The sequence below is a fragment of the Trachymyrmex septentrionalis genome, unplaced genomic scaffold (assembly GCF_001594115.1).
Source record: "Trachymyrmex septentrionalis isolate Tsep2-gDNA-1 unplaced genomic scaffold, Tsep1.0 scaffold121, whole genome shotgun sequence".
NCBI classification, from domain to species: Eukaryota; Metazoa; Arthropoda; class Insecta; order Hymenoptera; family Formicidae; genus Trachymyrmex; species Trachymyrmex septentrionalis.
In genome coordinates this window covers 299279-325008 of record NW_017304341.1, presented here as the reverse complement: position 1 = coordinate 325008, position 25730 = coordinate 299279, and the positions used below count along the sequence as shown (strand labels likewise).

General features: G+C 33.2%; 3 protein-coding genes across 5 annotated transcripts in view; 1 reads left to right on the top strand and 2 right to left on the bottom strand.

Annotated features, from left to right (window-relative positions):
• Positions 1-4140: 4140 nt before the first annotated feature.
• Positions 4141-9847, top strand: LOC108754845 (nuclear pore complex protein DDB_G0274915-like). Of its 3 annotated transcripts, XM_018497480.1 has the most exons (6): positions 4141-4396; positions 7020-7181; positions 7227-7961; positions 8507-8621; positions 9164-9305; positions 9447-9847. In XM_018497480.1, the coding sequence occupies exons 1-6, from the start codon at positions 4306-4308 to the stop codon at positions 9633-9635; spliced, it is 1434 nt and encodes a 477-aa protein (XP_018352982.1). In that variant the 5' UTR covers positions 4141-4305; the 3' UTR covers positions 9636-9847. The 3 variants fall into 3 exon arrangements, with proteins under 3 accessions (XP_018352982.1, XP_018352973.1, XP_018352990.1); XM_018497471.1 differs by having other exon boundaries at positions 7020-7961; positions 9447-9846; XM_018497488.1 differs by having other exon boundaries at positions 4142-4396; positions 7020-7961; positions 9396-9526.
• A 196-nt stretch (positions 9848-10043) lies between these two features.
• Positions 10044-12520, bottom strand: LOC108754945. The gene is made up of 3 exons (XM_018497621.1): positions 11955-12520; positions 10716-11045; positions 10044-10369 (listed from the first exon to the last, which is right to left on the bottom strand). Exons 1-3 carry the CDS (start codon positions 12225-12227, stop codon positions 10172-10174), a joined length of 801 nt encoding a protein of 266 aa, XP_018353123.1. The 5' UTR covers positions 12228-12520; the 3' UTR covers positions 10044-10171.
• A 3585-nt stretch (positions 12521-16105) lies between these two features.
• Positions 16106-25730, bottom strand: part of LOC108754834 (tyrosine-protein kinase Dnt-like) — a 24034-nt gene continuing 14409 nt past the window's right edge. Inside the window, exons 2-8 of the mRNA XM_018497461.1 lie at positions 21706-21833; positions 18430-18839; positions 18166-18351; positions 17792-17930; positions 17269-17561; positions 16687-16846; positions 16106-16438 (exon numbers count right to left, since the gene is read on the bottom strand). Coding sequence (XP_018352963.1) covers positions 16190-16438; positions 16687-16846; positions 17269-17561; positions 17792-17930; positions 18166-18351; positions 18430-18839; positions 21706-21833 — 1565 coding nt within the window. The 3' untranslated portion in view covers positions 16106-16189. The remainder of the gene's footprint in view (positions 16439-16686; positions 16847-17268; positions 17562-17791; positions 17931-18165; positions 18352-18429; positions 18840-21705; positions 21834-25730) is intronic.

Sequence of the window (25730 nt, the reverse complement as noted above, 5' to 3'; positions counted from 1 at the left end):
TATATATATATATATATATATATATATTATATATATATCAATAGTGATTTCCGTTGTATAACTATAATCTAAGGCACAAAAAATAAACAGGAATATTGCATTCCTAAAATAACTTGCATAACTAAAATAATTTATTTATATCTAGCCTTGTTTAACGTGTTTAAATGTGTTTAACCTTGTTTAATCATCTGATTCGGCAAGTATTTCATGTAGCCTTCTAGATTTTATGACTCGTTATGCATTATTAATGATTAAAAGACGTGACATTCTTCTTTTAAAGACCATTGACCTCAGCATGTACAACTATTAAGACAATGATTAGTATTTAAATAAATCATGTAACGTGCGTAACTTTTTCTTTCGGATGTACTCGAAAACAAACAATTGATCTAAGAAGCAAATTCGCGTGTAATATTGTATAATCAAAGATTTGCATCAAAGAATTTAAATGTTTCGTAATAGATTTATTGTACACTTCTCAATATTATATATATATATAATCATGAAGCGCACTTATATCTATTGCAGAGCAAATAGATAAGCAACTTACTGAGAATTACTATGTACATTTGTTGTCCCATTGTTCTTAGGAATTTTTTAAAATTTCTTTAAAATAAACTAAAATTTTTACAAGCCTTCAGGAATTTCGACAAAATTATGCTTAATACTTTTTGAACTTTTAGAAGATAACGCTTTGGCTTATTATCAAATTTTTACAGTAAAATGCGCTATGAAGCATACGGAAGTATTGTACATATTAAAAAAAATTTTGCATAGAGATCTTGACTTTGAATAGATAGGGATCAACATATACATATATAAAATATGTGTATACTTGGTTATAGTGGTCATGCTTGCTTTATTTGAAGATGGAGCATGGTATCTTACTTTCCATAACAATAGGGCGCCCAGGAAGGAGCAAAGCAGCTGTCAGATTATTGCGTAGAAGATAATCAAGTTCCGCGATGGGATTTTCCCGAACAGCCACGTCATTCGATTATTTGAAAGAGAAAAAAGTTTGCCGAGAGAGAGAGAGAGAGAGAGAGAGAGAGAGAGAGAGAGAGAGAGATTTTAGGATATTTCGGTTTTTATCATTGAGAATTCGAAAATGTTATAAATAAGTTTTTGAATGACTTATGCCCAATTTCTTCATTTCCAGATAAGTTGCGGATAACCTTATCCAGGAGATATTTCCATTGCAATTTGGGAGATATCTCTTGGATAAAATTATCTAGAGGTGAAGAAATTGAGCATTAATGATATTTGTACAAGACAAACTCAAACTTCGTTTCACATTTTATTATTTTTTGCAGTAGAATGTCAAGCGATAATAAAATTAAATTGAAAATTGCCTTTCAATTGGGATGTCATTATTAAATGATTAACTTTACTTATTGGAAGATAAATGGGAAAGAAAATATATACATTATCGTTTTTGAAAATAGAAAATAAGTTTACAGCATTCTATAGAGAAATGTGTCCGGTTTTATATATAAATCAATCGTATTAACAAAAATACAAACTTTTTTACGACATGAATAATATTTGCTCATTTTTATATATTGCACACATTTTGAAAATGATAAGAAAAAATTATGAAAAAATTTCAGATTATTCTAAATCGCATTTAAAAGTAATACAACAAATTTTTTTAATGACGATATATTATCTGGATCATAAATTATTTTATCAAGTAGTAGTAGTTTTCAAATCTGTGCTGTAATAGAAATGTATAGAAATATACTATAAAATAAATTAGAAAAATCCTAATTTTTTAATGTAAGTGTACTTTATAGTTATTCAAAAGTATTTATGTAAAGTTATATTGCGATAGGACTAGTTGTTTAATAAATAAACAAAATATTTATTTGTTCTAAATCTTTGTAATTATTAAGTTGGAATAAAACTTTGTATAAGTTATTTTGGAAACTCAAAGTACTTATAACTCGATTTATTAAAAAAAATTTAGATTTTTGTTATCATTTCTTAATTTTAGTTCATATAATAATAATAATAACAAATAAAATAAATAAACTATAAAATGTATGTGTTATTTAACAAAAACAAAACATAAACACAACTATTATATTGTATATAGTTTATTTAAAGTATAAATATTAACACACTTGTAAAACTAAATAAAGTACACTCTTAACATAGATTCCTTAACATTTTTTTAGTGCACCATTTTTCTCCGGAATGGAATGTCTTTATCGCTCGTATTTAAAAAATATGTGCGTTTGAGTCACGTCGTACCGTGACTGAACGTTCAACAATATCATGAGTAAAAGGCAATGCATTGTGTTAAGACATTTTACTTATGCTGTTCATAATTAGTTTGAATGAAATATTACTGCGCATAGAAGTTCCGCGAATGCAACTGAGAAGGTACTAATTTGTTAGCTGCTAGTCGATAATCAATTGTTTGTAGGATTACTCTGATCGATTAATTGGAAAATACACGCTCTTCGGGCGCGGGTTTAAGGGGACCAGAGACGATGGAATAATCACTGTTATATCCTGGATCGATTATCAATCTAACAGGATGTGGAAACTAACCGCGATCGTCTAGTGACAGGCCATTATTATTTATAAACAATTATGCGCAAATTGACGCTATTAATGGCGACACTGGGTGAAATATCGACTACTGAAAAAATTATGATTGATGGCAATGAATGTATATACAATATTGGATTTCGCAATTAAAGGAAGCTAAAGTTACTCGTAATCAGATTATCAGAAGTGATAGGTCACGGAGAAATATTCTTATATTTCAAAGAGATATTAAAGATATTTGAAGCAGCAATGTGCTTACTGTCTAATAATAAGTCTCGATACTATCTAATGTGTTTTCTTTCAATCATAAGCACTAAGGAATAAATTGAAAAACATATTGATTATTTCGATTAATAGTGTAATTAGTATTAATAGCGTTCGGAATATACATAAATGAAAATTAAAACTTTTCCGGGATAGATATTACGTTTCGAAACATGTACATTTGTTTAGAAAGGATTTAAAAAATTACGAAATTATAGAAAATCAAATTAAAGAAAAGTAAAAATTCTACTCAAATAATTCATAAATATTGTAAAAGCGAATATTCCTATCGATGTAACAATGAAACAAATATCTACATATGTATTATATATCAGTTAAACAGTTTGGAAAAATACTTCGTTTTTCTTTCAACTTGTTGCAATTTTATATATGAATACAATAACTTGAATCTCAAATGCACGTGCTCACTAAAATCTTGCGTGAATGAAAAACTATAATTAACGCTTTGACTTCTCGATATGGAAAAATCCTTTACAATCTTGAATGTACTATTTCGATATTGACTGTCTATCCTACGAGAGATTATAATCAATGATTAAAATAAGACGTTTCCGCTATGATTATTTTCTATTTATGCTGCTATTATCGCAGGGTTATCGTGGTGCAAATTGTAGAAATGAAATCATGTGTTTTTCCCAAATAAAAACAACAGAACAAGAATTGGTGTAGTATGTATAAAGAGCAAGATCACTGTCAAGATCTGAATGATTCTATTCTATTAAAACAAGCAGAATTTGCAGTAAAAATGGCAAATTAAATGAACGCAAATAATAATCATGGAACAAAGAAATATTAAGTCAGTTAATTGATTTTGTTTTCTAAATAAATTTGTAATATGAAATCTCCACATATTTAGAAAAAAATATTATTTTCTTGAAAAAAACAGTGAATAACTTTTTCATAACAATTTATAAATTTATATAGAAATTATAATTATTGCAAGCTGCAAGACGGGAAAAATATTTTGACTTGTATTTTTTATAAAAGTGAGCTGTATTTTATAATCCATTTGTTTAAATAAAAAACTATACTGAAAATTTTTTATCAATAGTGAAATTGAATTTTATTTGCAAATTTTTATTATATTAACGCTATAGATGAAATTGCGGCACATAGCAATTTTGCAACAAATGTTAATAAAATTGCAAATCCACGTCTCGCGCGTGACTTTTATCAATAATGTGACGTAAAATTTCTTCTGAAGTTTTCATGAACGTAATATCGCAAGGAAAAATGCTAGGAGTAATGAAGTGCTAATACGAGATGGATGCTATATAAGATGATCGCAGCACCAGCTGAGTCAGTCATTCTTTTGCAGACTGCGGCAACATCAAGATCATTCGGTTTTTACGCGATAAAATAGTGATATATAAATAATAAGCGATAATATACGTAAGAATTATTTCTCGGTTTTTCCGCATTAACTTACTTCATCGACTGATCGACGATATTATCAGAAAAATGGATAGTAGGATCTTCGCATTGTTCGCTTTGGTTGCTATCTTAGGATCCTTTACGGAGGCCCGATTTGCTTTTGGTTATCCTTATGGATGTAAGTAGGCTATCTTGAGGTTCCATTTTTCTCATTCATGAGCGAGTTTAACAGTTTTCTATTTGTTTACTAATGTGATACTGTACGTTTGAACGCACCAAATATTTTAATATCTATTGTTTTCCGCAATTAAGACTCACATTTGGATTGTAATTGCGATATTAAAGTACTTTTGTGTGTGAGAAAATCTTTTTTACATTTTTTATTACGAATGTTTGTTGCTAAGGGTTCAGTGTACTAATATTTATGAGAGCAGGGTGGGAAGATAAATTACGTACTCTAGAAATTAATATATTCATTGTAATTAAAAAGAAATTATGAGTTCGATGCATAACATTATTTTCCCATCTTTAATCACTTTTATTAGATAATCTTTTTTAGTGTTTTGTGCAATGTGTGATATAATATGTAAATGATATCGAACTAATTCTGCAATGTTAATTATTAACAAAATAAAATTATTTAAAAAAGAATTGCTTGTTGCTACATACATCAAGGTTGATAAAAATTAAAGCCAGTATTAAGTTATATAACAACAACGTTGCATTTAACCAGAAATAGCTGACGGTGAATAGCACGGGAATTTCAGGATAATTGCGAGAGTAGCAAATGCAGCAAAATTCCACGACGAATTCGATGTATAATTGATTTTATGATTTTAATCAACGCCAAAGAGGAGGTTTGCTGTCAGACTGTTGGCATTCTCTGAACGTAAACATTCAGAAATTGTACGATTGCAGATACTTCGAAAAATGAATAATTAAGATAATCTTTTATTTATGACATTAATTATTTTGCTATAAATATTCTCACTAATCTTTACCAAAAATCTTTTTACAGACATTTCATAACTTATCGTTAAATCACTAAACAAGCTTTTGTCAGTGATTTGAAATTATTTACAATTTATGATAATTGTGCAAATACGTTAATTTGTATGAGGCAATTTACACATTTAATTTCTTTTTCTTTTTTTCAAGATTATCCATTAATAGTACTAATATTTTTTATTTATAAATTTATTTATAAAAAGGATATATATATATATATATATAATAGATTTCAATCATCATTATTATATCTAGGTTTTATCATACACGCCTTACATATCTATGCCATTCGCAATATTTTATTCTTGATTAATTACAATTACCATGTTATTTAAATATATGACCGAAAATTAGAAAAAGAAAATAAAATTATTTTCTTAAATATACCACGTTAGTTATAACATGTGCATTATACACAATTTTATTTGACGCAACTGACAAAATTATCCACGCTGATTGTTTCGTGAAAATGGAATATGGAAATATATAATTGTTGCATTAATATCGTTAGTGATTAAATCGTCATTAAATCGTCGATTGCTAAGAGCGTGAACGATATTAATCGTGATAACCACGATTAATGTTCGTCTGTGCAACCATGCGTTTTCCGTGATACAGCATGCTCGTCTGCGCATATAAACACATGCGTAACTACTCACACGACTGCTAGCCAAATGAAGATAATTTGACGCCTGTAGACCGTGACCTCATTCCGTTCTTTACCTTGACTCATGAGAAGACACTTTCTTTTTTATTATCTTCTCATATTTTCTCTTTTTCGTTTTCTTGTCTCGCATCGTTTTCTTGTCGTGCATGACATGCTATTCCTATCATATTGGTATTATATATAAAATATACGGCTAATTGGCTTATCAAAATGTTCCTACTTTTGTTTAAACAGGTAGAATTTACCAGTGAAATATATTTTCTAATATAAAATGAAAATTTACAATATATAATATGTGTGCATTTGTAGTAATGAGATAATTAAATAATAGAAAGGTAAGTTGAAAAAAAGAATTTTAATTTAAATACAATACTAATAAATAAGATGAAATAGTGAGATGAAGCATACGTAAATATCAATAGTCCGAAACATCACAATATTATTGAAAAAAAAATGCTATAAGTACGTGATTTATCAAATTAACGTGACTTTAATAATTTTTCATAGTTAATCACGTATATCACGTTCACGATTAATCACACATTGTTAAGTTATTATTAATTTTTATTTAATTAAGCTGAAGATAAGTCAGTGATAAAAATAATTTGTTTGCAAACTATATTTGAATTGGCAAGTTTTTTAATAATTTGATAGACTGATGATTTTTATTATAAATAGTCCAAGTTCTGGATTTGAACCAGGATTTTAATTGTCGTATATTTTATATGAATAATTGTTTAATGTTTTCCGAATATTAGTGTGTATCTCCTTACAAAAATACTACTTGTATATGTATAGCATTTAAATTTGAACGCATCGCATTTTATCTTTATCTACTATTTACGCAATATTGTGATTAGTAACACATTTATTAAATGTTATCTATTATCTATTACATTAAGCATTATTATACGCATATTGTAATTGTGTAAGTGTGACTAGTAATATTTCTAGTACATAATTGCGTCTCTCTGGTGATGGAGTTTCAAGATATGCTCATAAGACATGTTGCAACTAACAATGCTTTTTCAACTAGTAGCTGAGAATCATCAACAAAACGAGTTTCATCTCAAGTAGAAACTATCGATAAAAAATTGCTCTTCTGTTTTCGTTTTTTTTTTCGAAGCTGGAGAACAACACGTCGACAGACCGTTCGCCACGATGTCCAGGGTGAAGCGAGAAATTGACGATTCGAATGGTGAGAGTACCACCAAACCTACTACCAGTCAAGCAACTACAACAACTTCCTCGACAACAGATCCCACAACAACACCATCATCGACCACACCATCGTCGACCACACCATCGTCGACTACATCATCATCAACTACATCATCATCAACTACACCATCATCGACTACATCTCCAACGTCGCCTACAACCACCCCCCCATCCACTGAACCAACTACTACACCATCCAGTACCACAGAGGCGACGTCTCCTACGACTACTCAGACCTCCACTTCTGCCAGTACCCCCACATCCATTTCCACTACTCCAACAACTCCATCCACTACGCCTAGTACAACTCCAGAAAGTACGAAACCGACGTCCGAGAAACCGAGCGTTCAACCACGTTCGAATGTCGACGAACCTGACGACTCCACTAAGAAACCTGAACCTAAGAATGAAGCGCCAACTCCTGGACCATTTGGCGCTCCCGGATTTGGATCCGGATTCGGACCCGGATTCGGATCTGGTTTCGGACCTGGATTCGGACCCGGATTCGGTCCTGGCGGTTATGATTCAGGTTTCGATCCCTATTCTGGATTCAACTCTATACCAAGTTATAACCCGAACTATGCATGGACCGGTACGAACAACGGGCCCGGATTCGCATCCGCAGGCGCGTCCGCTGGAAGTTTTGGATATCCAGGATATCCAATGGGATTTCCCACGGCGGCTTCACCGACGGGATTTCCGACGCCGTCTTTCGGTACTCGAGGAGGATTTCAAGATAATTTACCAAATCAGGATAATCCATCAAATAAGGATGACTCACCGAGCAAGGATATCTCACCGAACAAGAATAATTCACCAAATCAGAACGGATTCAATTTCGGCGGAGGTACGAGCATGAACCCAAAAATGCAAGGACGAAGACTGTCTCAGAATTTTGGAGGATAATGAATGAATTGGGGTTGCATGCTATGGTTTGGACATTTCTCGGTGTTTATAAAAGATCGGCAAAAGATTGAAAAACCAATTGGATATCGAAGGCAAAGAAGAGACATCAGAATTACGTATCTTGAAATTTGTTTGGCGAAATCGTGCTGATGTTCTTTTAAAAATGCATGATGTTCTGTCGAACGTAATTGGATCTTATACTACAATATATAAAGCGACTAATGACGTGATAATAATTTTCGACATTTATTTATTTATTTATTTATATCATATTCGCGTGCGTTTGTATGTTTATATTATTTATTTATATATTTATTTATTTGTATGCTGCATTTATGTATTTATTTATTTATTTGTTTAGGTAATTTATATTAAATAGTTTATATTAACTTTTATGATTTATAAGTAAATGCAATCGCATGTGTATGCATGATTTTTACAATATGTTGTTATTTATATCTTATCGTGTACTGTATTTTTTCGCAGATCCGTATAATCCAGGACCCGGATTCTTATACCCAGGACAATTTCCTAGCTTTAATGATCCTACTTTTAATATGATCAAACAAATTCAGGCGCAGATCGAGGCGCAACATAAGGCGTAAGTCTTCGAGTAATATAAATTGCAAATGATCGAAGCATAAATAAAATTAACTTGAGCGGAATTCCTTGAGATTATATTTATAAAATCATTTGCACTTATACAATTTCAATATCATTTTAACATTTAACAACAGAGAGCTCTTTCAAGTCTGTCGTTTAGTTAATAAAATAGATCTCTCTTTAAATATATAAATTCTAGATTAATTTTATCAATAAGTACATTAAGTACATATTTAGAAATATTGAAGTTATTTTAAATTTAAAGTAAAACCTTTTATGTATAAAATTTTATTACATAATTAAAACAGCATCCCTATAATGACTGTAAAATTTTTTACTTTTATTATTTGCTCTTTTGGTGACATTTCTTCTCGTATTTCGTTTTAGGAATTGTCTATCTAGTTTCTTATCCTGAAGATCAAGGAGAAACATTCAATATTTTGTATCTAATAATTTTAATTTTGTAAAAATGTAATTGCAAATTATCTTATTCATACGTGTTGCTAAAGCACATTGTAAATAAGAATTTGTATTGTATAGCAACATGGAACTCCATAATCGTTTGGCCAATGAAGCCGCTAATTACGATGGCAGAAATTACGGTGGCGGCATACCTCAGGTTGCGAGTTCCAGCATCGGTTTAGGTCCAAATGGTGGTTTTCAATTTGGCCAAATCAGTCCCGTGAGTTTTACGCTTTTCTCATGAGTTATCGCACGCAAAAAGCAATACAGAAATTGTCCAGTTAATATGCTTCATTTTGCACACAATCAGATTCCAGTCTACTCAATATAGTGTTTATTACCGGCGCTCTATCCGTCATAGGCTTCTCCAGGAATAGAGTCCAGATTTGCTGATGATCTTCCTCCGCCATCGGGTAACAGCTTTGGAGTATTCTCTAGTTCGAGCTCTTCCAGCATGACCGGTCCGGATGGCAAGCCGATTAACCATAAGTCTTCTATTACAGGCGTTAATGATGATGGAAAAATTACTTATCGCACTCTGTATGATTAATTAAATTACGCTCTTAATCGTGTTTATGTTTATAATCATTAATTTACTATCATGTACTGTATAAAACGTACATGCTAATGATAAAATTTTATAATTCAAAATTGTTAATGTTACAAAATAAGATTGTAGCATAGAATTCTCAAAACTCAGGCTCAAATGTTTCTTTAAGATTACCACACAAATACTCAAGTTTCTCTTAGAACTAATATTCTTTCTTAAAAGTTATAACTTTTATACACGATATACACATTTAAAAATCTTGATAAAATCTTTACATGAGTGTTATGTTTTACTCGAATAATATTGAGTAAATGCAACACTTTTGACGATTATTCTGCATTTAATTATTACATTTATATACTTAAATATATTCATATTATTGTATCTACTATGCATAAATTAAACTCTTGACGCTTTTATGTTGATTTCTTAATTTTATTATGTGATCATTAAATTGCTTTTAATAACATGATTAATATTATAGCAATATTTACATCATTAAAGTTTTACACACAATTTAATAAATTATTTTATAATTAATATGTGTTGCTGGGTTTGGTCTTGCTAAGTGGCGGTTCAATCTTATCATCCACTATAGGTCTATCTCGTACCCATGTCTTATGACCCCGAAATCTCACGTTATCACGATTTCCAAAATGATAATTCCAATGCATTTGATGAGGCTGTCGAAAAGTTCGCCCATACTCATCATATCCATGATAATTAGATTGAACCTGTTACGATAGAAGAAGAGCATGTCTTTAAGATATTGAAATATTGCAAGAAATTTTTTTAAACTTACTTCAGATGGTATATATAATTGTGTTAAACTGTGGAGATAAAATTCTGTAAAATTATATAATTTTATGTACTATAAAATATAAAAAATATTTGAAGAAATAAAATTTACATCAAAATATATACACAATATTCAAATATATAGCACGTAGAATTGTAAATAGAATTCTACCTAAAATCTATACACAATTATATGTAGCTCATCGAAAGTGAGCTTTAATTACTTGAATATTGACTCTCATACATTAAATCTCATATAATGGAACAAAAGAATTTTCTCACCTGTGGAATGTTATTAAAATATAAATGCGCGTCTATTGAACGTGGCGAATTAATTGAATGAAAAATTGGTTGCTTATCATAGTCCTCACTGATACCTCGAAAACCATTGATTACTGGAACATCATCAATCTTAACATTCGGTTTTGCTTTCGTGATAATGCTGAAATACACTTCAGTGATGATATTTCCTTTTTCGTCCGATTTCGAGGAAATGGATACGTTACAAATTCTGTATTTGCAAGAATTTTCATTTGGTATACTATCGTTGCTATTCACAACAACTTGAATATTATTGATTATTTTGGGTTGTTTTGCTGAATCTCTCTCTTCCTACAAAAAATTATTGCATTACCTTAAAAGAACTGCAATAGTTTTTAACGCCAATATATTATATGGTTATTAAACTTTCTAATAATAACATAATAAACAAAAGTAATAACATTTACACATCACTAGAAATAACATAATATGAAACAAATAAATAACATAACATAATTTGAAATGAAATAATTAATTTTCATAATGATTAAGCGAAACTCTGTAAAACTTCTTAATACAGAATGAAAATTATTTAATGCCGTTTTACCAATGTAAATTAACTTTAATTTCAGTTCAACTTATTCAATTAGAAAAAGATAAATAGTTAGTTGAATAAAGATTAAAATTAAACTTTAGCAAAAACGAATATAAATATGTCAAATATTAGATAATCAGTGGAAATACAAATAAGGAAATAGAATTGGATTTAATATTAGTTAAACATTAGTTTAACGTTTGGTATGATTAATTATTTATTTTATTAAATTATTATAATTATTGATTCTTATACTATATATCATAATTTACTCAATTTATATAATGTTTAATTTTATACATTAAATTGAAAATTAAATTTAGCTCAAATTAAATATAAACTAATTTTTTATTTTTAATCATTATACTATTATTGTATTATTTATAAATTACATCTATTATATATAAATTTAATTTTTCAATTATTTTTAATTGCGTAATCTATTATTTGTTTTATGAATATGGAAGTTGTAAATCTGTTAAAGCAACTACTTTATAACATTTTCTCGAAGAACTAATAGTTATAATGCACAAATGTTTAAAAAATCCATATGTAAATACGTAAAAAATGAGCGCAATTATACAGTATTTATTGTTTTGTACAAAAACTCAACTCGCGACTCACGAGACTACATAATTAATTTTTTTATAACGTCTATTACTCACGTGCAATGTATAGATCCTTCTTTTTCTTGGTTCTCTTACGAATTCGTTTCCCTGATGCCAGATTAATGTCGATGGGTTAGATGCACGCAAAATTGATTCCGGTGAATTAGCAGATTTCTTTAAATTTAAGATCGTGAAGGTCGGATCTAATGTTTCTTCATTTTCGTTGGAATCCAAATCGACTTTTGACGAAACTTTGACACTCGTGCCAAAATTATTAAAAATCATGATTACAAAACAACCGATGAGAATTATTCTTGTTTGCATTTTCATTGTTCGTTTGCGAATACACTAGGGACACTGATTTTTCATAAAATACTTGTATCACGATGCAAGATGATGTTGTTTTAAAGAAGGGATAAATAATTATAGCGGATGTATATAGTAATGACAATCATTATTATAGAAAATTGCAATGACCTCCAACTCGTAAAGCGTAACAAAGATGGACTCAAAGAAGCAAGTATGTACTTTTCTTAAAAGATTCGGACCAGTGATTTTAATTGCTTCCTGAGATCGATATCGCAAGATCCAAGCTCGTAATATAAATGAACGATCATTATATGTAAATAAGATCGTTAATGGAAAAAATGACAAATAAGAATTTTACACATTTAATCGATTATATATTCTCGGAAATAAGATGCATGTACCTATCTACATAAATTTCTGAGATCAATCGTTACCAGTGATCTTCTAATATATTCCAGAAGTGCACGATTTCAAAATATGTGATTAACATTAATATTAGAAACGAGACTAATCTATTACAACCTTCACTATTCCCTGAAGAGTACATATACTTACATATACTTTCGCGCTGAACAAAGATTCGCTGTAATAACGATTCATTGTGAATAGCTTAACGGAGGGTACGATGAATACTCATGAATGACATTATCTCGCGTCTATTGCGATGAGCGAAGTGTTCGTTCTAAAATGCACCCCGTTATGGTCCGTCGCAGCCAGCACATCAGTGCTAAAGTAATTTCAAATCCCGTCACCCTCAACGGTTGGCTAAATCCCAATGTAAACAAAGAGCGCAAGGGCCTCATTGAGATTCATTAAAACCTCTCGTTGCCCCTTTCAACGCTACGAACTATGACGGTCCTCTTCCCAATCACACTGTCTTCGTTCATAGGGCTTCTCTTATTGTCTCAACGTTAAAAGGTTTAAAAGGTTAAAAAGTTTACCTTTGCCATTTGATTTAATTGTTTATTAAAAGCTACGCGAGACCAATTGTGTAATGAATAAATTAGAGAGATAATTCTAACGGCGTCGTCCTTTCCTGTGCCGTATTTCCGTGCCTCACGGAATAATGATTCACCCGTACAGCAGGCGCCAAATGTTCGTGTTGCGATCGCGCTTAAGTTGTTCGTGCCAAAGATGCAATTATGCAGTGGCGGATCGTCAGGCAATCGTTGGATATCGCATTACGTAAATCTTCTTTGTAAGATCGGTGATTACGAGGCTCACGGGCATCACGGTCGCACAATGACGCAGAATTCTCATTAAGTATTCCGTTGTGATTGTGACCGAAGAATATTTATTTCCGAGAAAACAAAATGCGCCGGCGACTAATTTGTAATCAATTTTCTAAGCTCTGTCGGATTGTTCGTCGTTTTCTCGAGAAATATTCGACGGTAACGACACGACTGTGCCCGAAAACCTGTATTATCTAAGCGAGTTTTGCTGTTCTTGCTGTTCTCGCACAATTAAACTTTACGCGTTTGTCTGTCGACTGTATAAATATATGTCCTTTTTTTCCAGCATGTTTTTATCAGTTTCTGGCTTTCCAAGCATGAACCAAGGGTGCACCCTCGATTTCACGAGCAGGCATTTACCGTCGACGGAGCATAGAAAACGGAGTGCTTAATGTAGCGTGCCTAATCGAGCTTGCACTATTGGGAAATCATCGATATATACTCGGTATACTCGGAGACGTATCTTGACAGTGTAAATATGTGTATGCAAATTAACGTTCTGGCGGCCCAAGGCTGTTCATTCTCCCACGGAATATGCTTCACAGAGTATCGTTATTCGTGGATGCCGAACAAAGAGCGCATAAAAGCGAAAATAAATATAATTCGGGAGAAAACGATAGCTATGAAAGAGGAACTTGGCTAATAACGCGTCGATATTATTAATATATGCTGACATATTTAAATGTTTAATATATTGTAATATATTTAAATCATGGAATTATTTATAAACGCGGAAATATATTACAATATATGGTTTAATAACGAATAGAAAAATAAAATTCAATAAAAACAATTGTATTTCAATTAAATGATTAAATTGCAGGGCTTGTAAAATGTTGAATTTACATACATTATATATATCTACATACTAATTTAAAATTACTTATATTCATAAAATTATATTGAGATTTATGAATATTGTAATAATCCTAAAATATTATGAATAATTATTCATTTGAATATAATTTAATTACTCACAGAATATAAAACTCTGTAAAATGTGACTAAGGATTTTATGTTAATAACTTTTGCACAGTGTCGATCAACTTTTCTTTAATCATTTATGCGTGTGATATAATTAAGAAATAATCCATACCTATTAGCAGAATTGTTAAGAGTATTTTAAATTACATTTTTACAATTTATCATTTTTAAATTCTTTTTATAATTATATTATTATTGTATGTATATAACTTATTTATTTGTAATTAAAAGAATTAATAGCATATAAATTTAAACATTATATTAGGTAAAAATGAAAAAATCATGAAAATTCAATATTCGTTATTTTGAACGAAACATCGCGGAGACCCGCCGTTAATTTTCTCATGCGACACCGGCACTGTTGCCATACGAATTACAAGACTCGTTTAAGACATGACATATGGCTTTGACGAACGGTTTCCGAGAAAACAGAAACTCTTTTCGTAACGCGTTTACACCCTTCCTTTCACCACGAGAATACGCTGGCCAGAAATAGCTGGACGGTTTAAAACGATGCTTTATTCTAAAAAGAGTGACATTTACGGCTGTTTTTGTAGTGATGGATCAGTGAGAGGGTGGATGTAGACAAAAGTAACGATGCTGTCATTCTGTTCGTATAGATAGAAATTTATTGGGCTCGCAATGCTAACGCCTGTCTGTACAATTATAGTCTCGCGCGCTAATTACGTCATTTATGTACAAGGGATTCTTTCGTTTAGTCGCGATTCGTATACTCATTGATAACGCGTACGCACACGACGCAAAAATATATTATGTACAAAAATATAAAAGAGAAAGAAGGAGATAAGATATTGGCACACTCGAAATACATTCATATAGGCAAGCAAAGCGCGTATCACATGACTCAGATTTGCCGTTTCACCACCGGCAGTACAGGTTTCCGAAAATGGTGGTGCACGATGACGTACGTTCACCGGTTTTGGTTATCGCGGGTGACACAGGTCGAAGGAGCACCTAACACGTGGCGCAACAGTGGGAGTTCAGTCTTAACTTTTAACAATATGAATAATTCACGCGATTTCTACATGTGCTTATTTACTATATAAGACAACGTCTTGACAAATTCGAAATTAGAAATATATATATATTCCTATATAGCTATTAGAAATATACATACATTTGTGTATGATTAAAATTTTAGAATCTCTTTGTATGAAAATTAACAGTAAAATTGTATTATAAATTCGATTTTGATCGAGAGTTACTCTTAAAGCGATTTATTTAATTGCACTGTTTTGGAAAAAAGTGATGTGTATGTGTGTGTATGTGTATGTATATGTATATATATATATAGGTATATATATTCGGATTGGTAAAAATCATGTTTTAAACATGTTTTAAACATAATTTTTTATAATACTGTTTAAAGCATGTATGAAGCATTAAAGCATATTTAAAAAAACACAATGTTTTTTTAAAGAAAAAAAAAACATTTTTTGCCAACCCTAAATATATTTATTTATTTATATACACACACACATATATATATATATATATATATGCATGCATATATATTAAATTAGAATCTAATAGGTCTATAGATCTATACATGACTACTATACATGACTACTATAAATCGCTTAAATTATGCGAGAACCTAAGTACTAGAGTGATATATACACATACACGGTTTTATACTAAAGTCTTAGTAGGATTCCTTTGCATAAAAATTTCGATATGTTTAAAAATTCAATGGAGAAATAGTAAAGTTTAGTCCTATTTTACAGCCAGTGAGAACACGCTCAATTAAACATATCGCGTTAACTGCGTGTGGAAATCTTGTAAACAAATAAGTAATTGACTGAATGTTGGCCTCTCTTCTGCTGACATCGCCCAACAATATGCCATCACTGCGAACAACTCGTCCGGACAGTTTATTGGTTGCGCCAACCTGTATCCCTCTCGGAGATAGGATGCCATTTCAAATGGATCCACTTCTCCATAAGGCTGTTGCGCCAACGTCGTCAGCTCCCACAAAAAAACGCCGAACGCCCACTAAAATCGGAGAAAATAATATGATAAAAATGTCAATATAACATGTATTATTTGCGTCATACATCATTTTAATATAGTCATTATCGCAATATAAATCGTGAATGTAGAATAAAAAGATCTCAATTAAAATTTTAATTCATCGAAAAATAAAAATATTTTTTTAACGATAATTTAAAACAAATAAATTAAAAGGGTTAATATTTATTTTTCTACGGTATTTTTTATATTAATTTATATATATTACTCACCACGTCAGAGGCTGTAGTAAAAGTCTTATTGAGTAAACTTTCTATTGCTAGCCATTTAATAGGGCGATTTTCGTTATCGCCGAGGCAGTGATAATCCTGTGGAAACAGATCTCTAGCCAAGGCATTATCCGTGATTTGCACTCTCAAGTCATCGTCCACTCTGAAACATGAAAATCCGTGAACTTGAGACGATGATCGTTGGAAAAAGATTACGCAATTTTATTACCGCATCGTTATAAGTTGCTCTAAATGGAAATCAGACAGATACTAGCAATTAAAGCCTTACGGTAACACACTGGTTATTAAGTCTATGCGCAATTAATTCGGTAACGAGACGTAACGACTGCAGCTCTGTATGGCAATATAAAACCTGCCATAGAAAACCCAGCCAAGCAATATTGAAAGCAATATATCTAGCAATAAAAATTATACGAACACTGGAAGGATTTATAGAACGCAAAAAATTAAATCATCAAGGAAGTAATGCAAAATATATATTTAGTCGAATAATGTAGAATATTTTTAGTGATGCTTTAGTAATAGTCTCGGGAAGACTTACAATTATTTATCATTCTTACTTACACGCAATTTCTGGCAGCCAAGTCTCTATGAACGAGCCTCTTTCTGTGAAGGTATTGTACACCTTTAGCAGCCTGAAGTGCCATTTCGACGACTTCCTGCGTTGTAAGAGCTCTCGGAGGCCCTTCGTTACTGAACTTGCACCTCAATAGAAATCTTTTCATATTTTTGTAACCTGTGTGTGGGTACAGCAGAAAAGGCGCACTTCTGTCCTCAATGGAAACACCGAGGACCGGAAGTAATGCTGGATGACTGAGTCCATACAAAGCTAAACCTTCTCGCAATAGAAGAGCAACCTTTTCGAAACAAAAAAATTATACTTGAACGTCATCTCAGTTACATTTTAAGACATAAAATTGTCTCTCTTTTCAAATAAATAAAATATTCTATTTTTTAAGAAGATAATATGAATAAGATATATAGTTAACATATTTTATTCTTTATTATTATTTATATTAATTAATTGTATTTTCAAGAGTATCTCATTAAATATTCTTTCATTAAATATTATTTTAAATTAACCTACTTGCGATTGGGATGCATGCTCGGCAGCAGTTTTCACCAGTACGTCCTTCGGAGATAAAGCGCCTTCTTCATGATAACTGCCTCTATACACGCGTCCAAACGTCCCCTCCAATTCAATACTAATCAGACGCACCCTGCATCTGTGATACGAAAAAAAATTAATTATTTCACTCAATTTTATAATTTTTCTATTTTGCGGTATTATTTATAACTCAAAATGTTTATTTTTATGACACTTATTGTTGTGAAACAAATAATTAATCTATTTCTAAAAATAATATTTATTCAATCAGATTTTTGTAAAATTACTATTTGATATTTCTGATATTTCTTCTTAATTAAATTAAATTAATTGTTAATTTAAATAATAATTACCTTTGTACGGTGATTTCTTGGATTCTTTCATGAAGTTCTCTGTTAGGTCGATCATCTAGTCTTCTATAAGATGATCCTGACGCAGCAGAGGTAGGTGGAGGTGTTTCTGGTGACAAAAAAGTTTGCGCAGGTCCCACTCCAGTACCTCTTTCCATACTGCACGCTGAACTGAGTCCTCTCGATTCTCTGTAATTTATAAATCTTTTATGCATATTCAATAATTCGGTCAATCATTCGGTTTCTTTAACGGTACGTTTCACTCACTGTAGAGGATCTCGGTGTCTCCTAGTCTTTTTATCACGTACATAGTAGATGATAATCAAAACGAAAATAGCCGCCATGAACGCACACGCGCAACCAATTGCCACGTAGAAAATCTGACCGCCGGAAGTGGAGTCAGGGGCAGCGACTAGGACTTCTTCAGGCTCGGTGGGAGTCTCTTTCAAGTTCATACAAATTTTTTTCCGCTTGAACTCCAAGCTGGTCGTGTTCTTTCTTGATACCGAGACGTTTATTCGGAGACTGAGGTCGACCTCTATATTGTAGGGCCCGCAGTGCAACGATAAGGCCCATGTTTGTAAACCACCAACCGGTATCTCGCCGATGTGGGAAATGTTTAAGGAACTACTCAGCGCTGTAGGATTGCTGATATCCACGAACATCGTATATGGTAGCTGAAAACATCAAGAATTCCATTTTTATCTTATTATCTGTTTGACTCTCTCTGCAAAAAAGTTACAAAAAAATTACCAACAAATCGAAGCTTATGTCATATAAGTTAATCAATGAATAAATGCATTTGTAATGCAGAACGAAATGACGAAAGGTTTGAGAAAAGGAGCGCATAAGAGCGTTCGATAAGTACCAATCTGAACTGTAATTCGCAAAGAATACGCAAAACAGACGGAACAATGTTGAAGAGCGTGAGGTTTGGCTGGCTACCGCTCCGTCATAATCTCAAGAACGTTGAACTATAATCTCGAGCGTACCATTCTCGGAAGACAATTTGTGCTCAGCGAGAGCAAAGCGAGTCCAGAGGATTTGCGAGAACAAGAGTGGAAAGAAAACGGGGAGAGTAAGGGGGATTGTAAGGCTGGTGGAAGGAAGCGACTAGGCGATGCAGAAGCAGCAAGCTCGCAGCTGATTACTAGCTCGCAGTGATGATCGGTTCTCGGCTGGCCACGAGGAGAATACCTCGTCAACTTGCCGGCTTGTCGCTACTGCTATCTAACGCTCTCCTGCGGTCTTTTACAGCCACGAAGACCGTGGCTGCCGCACTATGTGGCAGCCAACCAGGCAGATTCTTCTAAATGGACTAGCGGATTTCCAGTTAAGAATTTAAATGGCCGAGAAATGAGATTTTTTCGTAATCCTGATTCTTAATATATATAATATTTCAGTCCGTAACTTTATTAAAATGTAAAATATAGTCAATAATAATGGAAGATAAAGGAATAATAATTTTTTTGTTTAATAATAATTGAGAGAATAGAAAAAGAAACATATATAATTATAATTACAGCAATTAAAATATAAATGTACTCGATCACCTGCGCTTTCTTTATTAGTAAATACTACTATGTAATTACTTATGACAGATGGCACGGCAACAATTGTGATGGGTAAGATATTAAAAAATAAAAAAAAAAATATCCTTGCGCGGTTAGGCCTTTGTACTTTTGCAAAGGATGTCAATTTTCATACAGCTTCGGAAAAATTCCCATATACCGCGTACGATTCATACACAATGTAGCTTCTGCAGTCTCTCGTTAATTTTCAAATCCGCCATATGCTTCATTCTCAATACAAACGACGTTGCGTGATGCGCGAGGGAAGGAAAATTGCTACCCGCGCTATACAAATACCCACGCAGCAAACGTCTGATCGAAATTGAATGCGCTGCCTGGCGCGTAAAGCCGCCAGGAGGATTCCCTTGATAATTCGACGTGTACTGCGACGCGTCCGGAAACCGCTTTATCGAGACACAATTCCCGCAGGTTTGATGGACAGGCGCTGGTTTAAGTACCATTCAAGCCACTCGGTTTTGCCGCGGAGGTGACGGATGTCTTTGCGTCGCTCGTCAGTCTTCCTCATCTCCTTCTTTAGTCCCTCCTTCCCAGTTGTCTGCTATATGCCGAGACAACTGGAAGAAGTGGATGGACCACTTTGTCCCGCTCCTGGATACGTCCTTTTTTTCCGCACATCGTCGACGAGTCAATCGGACACCCCGCCGCATTCTGCCCACTTTTCGCCGCCACTTTGTCAATGTACCACGGATGTCGACGAGCAGCGGGCAGAAGTGGTTTGCGTAGTTTCGCCGATGACTCATGAACGAGAGAAAAAGAGAGACAATCTGGTTTCGATTTTATATCCCGCATGAATATGCAGCTGCGCGATTCTCACCATCGTGACTATCAGACCGCGTCCGCCGCGTCGTTATATCAAGAATAACGTAAAATTAATTCGCACGGTAGGATTTACTCATTATTTATTCAGTACAAAAAAAGTAGAAGAAGTCTTATAGGTAGATTCTTAATAATACTTAACAAATATATACGAGTATACGAGTACAATGAAAATAAAAGAGAGAAATATTGATGCGAGACGAAAAGGAAACATGGGTTTTTAATTAAAGCACGAAAAGGAATCTGAGACAATTAATTGTTTCTTGAAAAATAAATACATCACGTAATTTCCATCGCACTACGATTGAACATTGCACATTTTATTTGTTCTTCGACTGAGAACTCTACGCCATTGCGATGCGCTGAGAACTTGAAAAACTGTAAAAAGTACGATATGCCTCGATAATTTCGATAAGTACGCGCTATAAAGACACGAAGGAAACGCGAATAAAGATCGGCTAAAAGTCTCGAATGGCTGGACGGTGTGATCGCTGGACCCTGAAAAACGCTGAGATTCGTTGGATGAGATCCCGAGTCTCTGAAGTGTCTTACGTGCGGTGACGCGAATTCCTACGTTAACGAGCAATTTCAGCATTTCTCAGCCGCGGGCGACTTTAATCCCGGCGAAGAAGCGCAAAGAGATGCGGGAGGAATGGTAGAAAAGTCAGAGGAACGTAAATAAGAGACATAGAAGTACTCGCCGAGAATTGTGCCCGTAAATATCTTGCGCATGGATAATTCTTGTCCTCGAGACTACCACGTTAGCTCTGCTCGCTTTAAATTCTATTCCTTCAAATCCTTTTGCACTTGTTCTTGCGTAATACGCTAACTGAGATCTTAACGAAACTCAGAAATATAAAATATTTAGAGCCTTCTGCTTTAAATATTATATTTTATAATTTACTCGTTTTAAAGTTAAATCTCTAACTTTATGAGAGTTATACGGTACAATTAATGCAAATTAAATTGTCATTCTTTCAAGGTATATTGCTCAACAATTGCACAGTTATATCTTTATTTAAACTTTTGCTATACCTATCTTTATTACTGACGCTTTTTTACGGCACAGTCTGCATACAATTATGCGACAGCTTTAAAATATTAACGTCCATATTATTTCATTATATGAACTTACCGGTCTACCAGCGAGATTTTCCCATGTGAAGTGGAGCTTCTGAATTAACGCTGGTACAGGAACGACGAATTTCATAGCGTATTCATTTACGGTCCCTTCCCTGACGTAAAATAATTCTCCATCCAGTCCTGAAATACATAAATTTATCTTTTATTAACAAAAAAAATCTATATAAAGAAATTGAAAAATGCAAATCTTTTTTTATATACAGCGCGCGACTTATTGTATTTAAAAAGAAGAGAATGTTTATTTGTTTATAGGTTTTATCCCTCGTGGATAAAAAATTATCTGATACAGATTACGAGTGGATGACTCATTCCACTCATGTTACAATTAACATAGCGTGCGGTTGTCCCACAAATCTGCGAGAGTACTGTGTATCGTGTGACTTCAGCATTAAATTGCCTACTCGTATATTTCAAGTGTTACAGAAACGCGTTGAATAAATTTTTGGAAATAAAACTATATAAAGTGATAAAGAAATTATTTCTCTATCAACAGCAGAATTTAAATTAGTATTTATAATAAAAAGAACGTACGAACGTTTTAAAATAAAATGGAAACATAAAAACGAAATTTTAAATTTGAATAATAAATTTGCTATGTCTGTATGACCTTTTTGAAAGTGAATCAAAATCGCATTAAACGAAACAAGAAAGATAGCTTTTGTAAACATACATACAATTTTTCTTGGAATGTACTGCCGCATTATTGACAGTTTATTTAGAAATTAATATTATATAAAATAATATAATACTTTAGTCAACATTAGGTTATTTGAAAAACAGAAAACCTTGTTTACCTAAATTATTTTTAATACACATAAATAATGAATACTTGCAGGGATACAAAGCGTAATTAGTGTACGGACAGAACAACAAATTGCCGCGTGATGCGCATTCGCTTCGCTAAATTTTCGCCCATATCATCGGACCCACGCTTAACACATATTATGCTACCGGACGACTCAACCGAAGCGAAGGTTGGCGTGCGGGAACTGTAAGGTTACGTAGGCGAAATGGCGAAGGAGTATCGAAGGGGAGTAAAGAAGAAGAATCTGCCGTGGAAGGGACTGGGACATGGGCACACGTCGTGTTCTTCCTCAGCGAGGGTCTATCCTTTGCGGTTGTATCTGATAGCGTGCTTAACGAGCCACGAGTTGGATTTTTAAGTCACCCGAAGACAATGTGCCGCACTGCCTCCCCCACGGTCGTGTCTTTGCCTTCGGTTTACCTGGCTCGTTCACCATCTCCCTGCTTCGCTCTTTCTGTAGTCCTGCGGTCTTTACCGGTTTTCTGCATCAGATACCGCATCGTATACCTACGACCTCGGTACCGGTCGTTTTTGCGACCAAGTTTCTCTCACCGTCCCGTGCAGGTGCCGGTCATGACGATCGTAAAAAAGATGTAAAGCGACCCTGCGAGTGTCCTTTTAGAAATAGTTATATATTCTTATAGTTCTGAAAAATCTATTTCTGAATCTGTTGGACTACCTGCCTAAAAATCGATTTTTCTCAAGAATATCGAAAGTGGCATAAAAGGAATCAACAGGAGACACCAACGGCAGGTGCGCTTATATAATGCCTTTGGATGGCGAATATTGATGAATATGGTATTAAGCAAACAATCATGAGGCAATCGTTGTTACTTCCTTTCAGAACTTTGCTGCTTTATGAATGATATATGACTCAATTCACAAGGATAAAGGTCCAATGGATAATAATTAATTACGCATCGGTACGTTTCTGCTGGATAATCCAATTCGCGCGTATATTCCCCGTAGGGTCTTTCATAGTCGTTAATCCGACGCAGTCCACTCTATTCCCGCGCGTTGAAAGGTAAAGTGTAATCCTTCTGGTATCAAAGATAATTTTATCTCATCATCATCTCTTCCCTTCGTCGCTGACGACGCTCCGAGTATGACCTCGTTACCGCGGTTTACCTCTTATCTAGTCAAGAAGGGTGGCACCAACCTCTTCGGCACTTTTCCCTTGCGATTATGCGGGAACTTGTAAGCGGGTGGAAGCAGGTCGTCGGGTACCAAAGATTCTTTGATGTCGCTATGTCTACCGCGCGAGCGCGAGAGCCAGAAAGCGACGAAAGGGACGTGCGAGCTGGGGAGAAGGATAAGGAGAGATTCAAAGAGGGAAAAAGCTCTTTCAGTAAAGGCGTCGACCCTTGCAACTACTGCCAGGCACAATTGTCATGAGGGATTGTACGGAACTATGGGCATCTTTTTTTCACACAACTCGCACCTACCATTCTGTCCCCTGTCCACCGTTTACCAACTACCGATCGTATCTGTTGAATCTAATACGGAATTATTGCCACTTTTACAAGCCATGATGGTAGATAAGAAGCAGAAAGAATTTTTGGACCACTGTTGAATTTGACCATTCTTTTCGTGCGCAGATAAAGATCTAGGATTCCTGTGGTGTATTTTATAGGAAAGCGCGACTGAATCTTTATAACATAATACATAAGCGATTTTTTACTAACAGATAAAAGGAAATAATATATCGTTAAAAGAAGAAGAACGTTTTGTAAAACGTTTATTGAAATTGAGAATTATTTAGTATTCAATGAAAATAGAATCTCTTTTTTTTAAATCGTATTTAATAATTAATTTAGTAAAATCATAAGCTTAATAAAAGCGAAAATAACTTTAAAATCTTATTCTGAATTAAATAAAATTAGGACAAGTCGCGTATTAGGAGTGTGTAAGGCTATGTTTATCAGGCTACATCTGTTTCAATTAAAAACATTTAACACTTCCTTGAACGCACAGACGCATAAAAAGAATTTGTAACATTACAGATTAATAATAATAAACGATTTATTCACATGGAAATATTTAAGCACCTAAAATTCATCTTAAAAATCATTTTACCTCTTATTTATTATGTATTACAGATTAAAATAATCAAAGTAAGAAAAAAGTAGGACAGATAGATAAAAAGTTTGCACTACTCATGGAAGTATGATATCTTGAATATTTTATATATAAACTTTGAAAGAAACTATCGTTATAATACATATAGTCTCCAGTTCGCTCAACTACTGTCTGTGGAGACGCAATAATTCCAAAGAAGTACTTTTTACTTCCCTTGAAAGGACCGAATAGACGTATAACAGAAAAATGCTGCCAAGTACGAGCGCAGCCGGAGAAATTTCACACGCCACGGTATTCTGCACTGTCAAAATACGGCATTGAGCTACGTTGACGAGTAGAGGTCGAATAATAGAGCGGATACTAAGGGTGAGAATAAGACGTTTAAGACAGTGAAGGGTATTATTAGAAGAGGTAACCATGTCTTTGAGGGAATTCAAAGAAATTAAAAAAAATCTACAGAAAATGCTTTAAAATAAAAATTTAATAAATGACTTTGTCTTAATATAAAATAAAATAAAATAAAATTAAATATGAGGGATTACAATTCTATTTATCTCTTTAAATATTTATATATGTAGGTTTAATATGTAAATCAACACAAATCTACTAAGAATTAAAGAATAATACGTAAGATGCGATTATTATAAGATTTCCTAAACTAATTTAGAATTTGTTCTTTACTTTGCAACACAAGATATAAATATATCAGTAAAATTTTATTTAAAAATTTTTAAAGAAATTTTATATGTTCGTTATTTCTTAAGTAGAATTTTTGAAACAAGAATAGAGAATGTGCATGATGTAAAATAAAAATGAATGCTGAACAAATAAAACGAATGAATGCTTGCATAGTGTAAAGGCGCGAAACCAACCGCGAAATTTTGCGGTGTGATGTGTCCTCCGCTGTCAAAATACGGTATTGAATAAAGTTGACGGGTGCAGCTTCGAGAATGGTCGAATAAAAGACCGCATCTTAAAGTGCCAGGCCCATACGGAATTGCCTTCAAACGAAGTCTGCCACCGAGGGGGAACCCCTCGAAGGGGTGGTTCTGGGTCAGAAACCCAACACCTTCCGAATATGAAATCCGGTACGAGTATAACGAGATCCTCCCGTGGCGAGGTTTTTAAAAGCG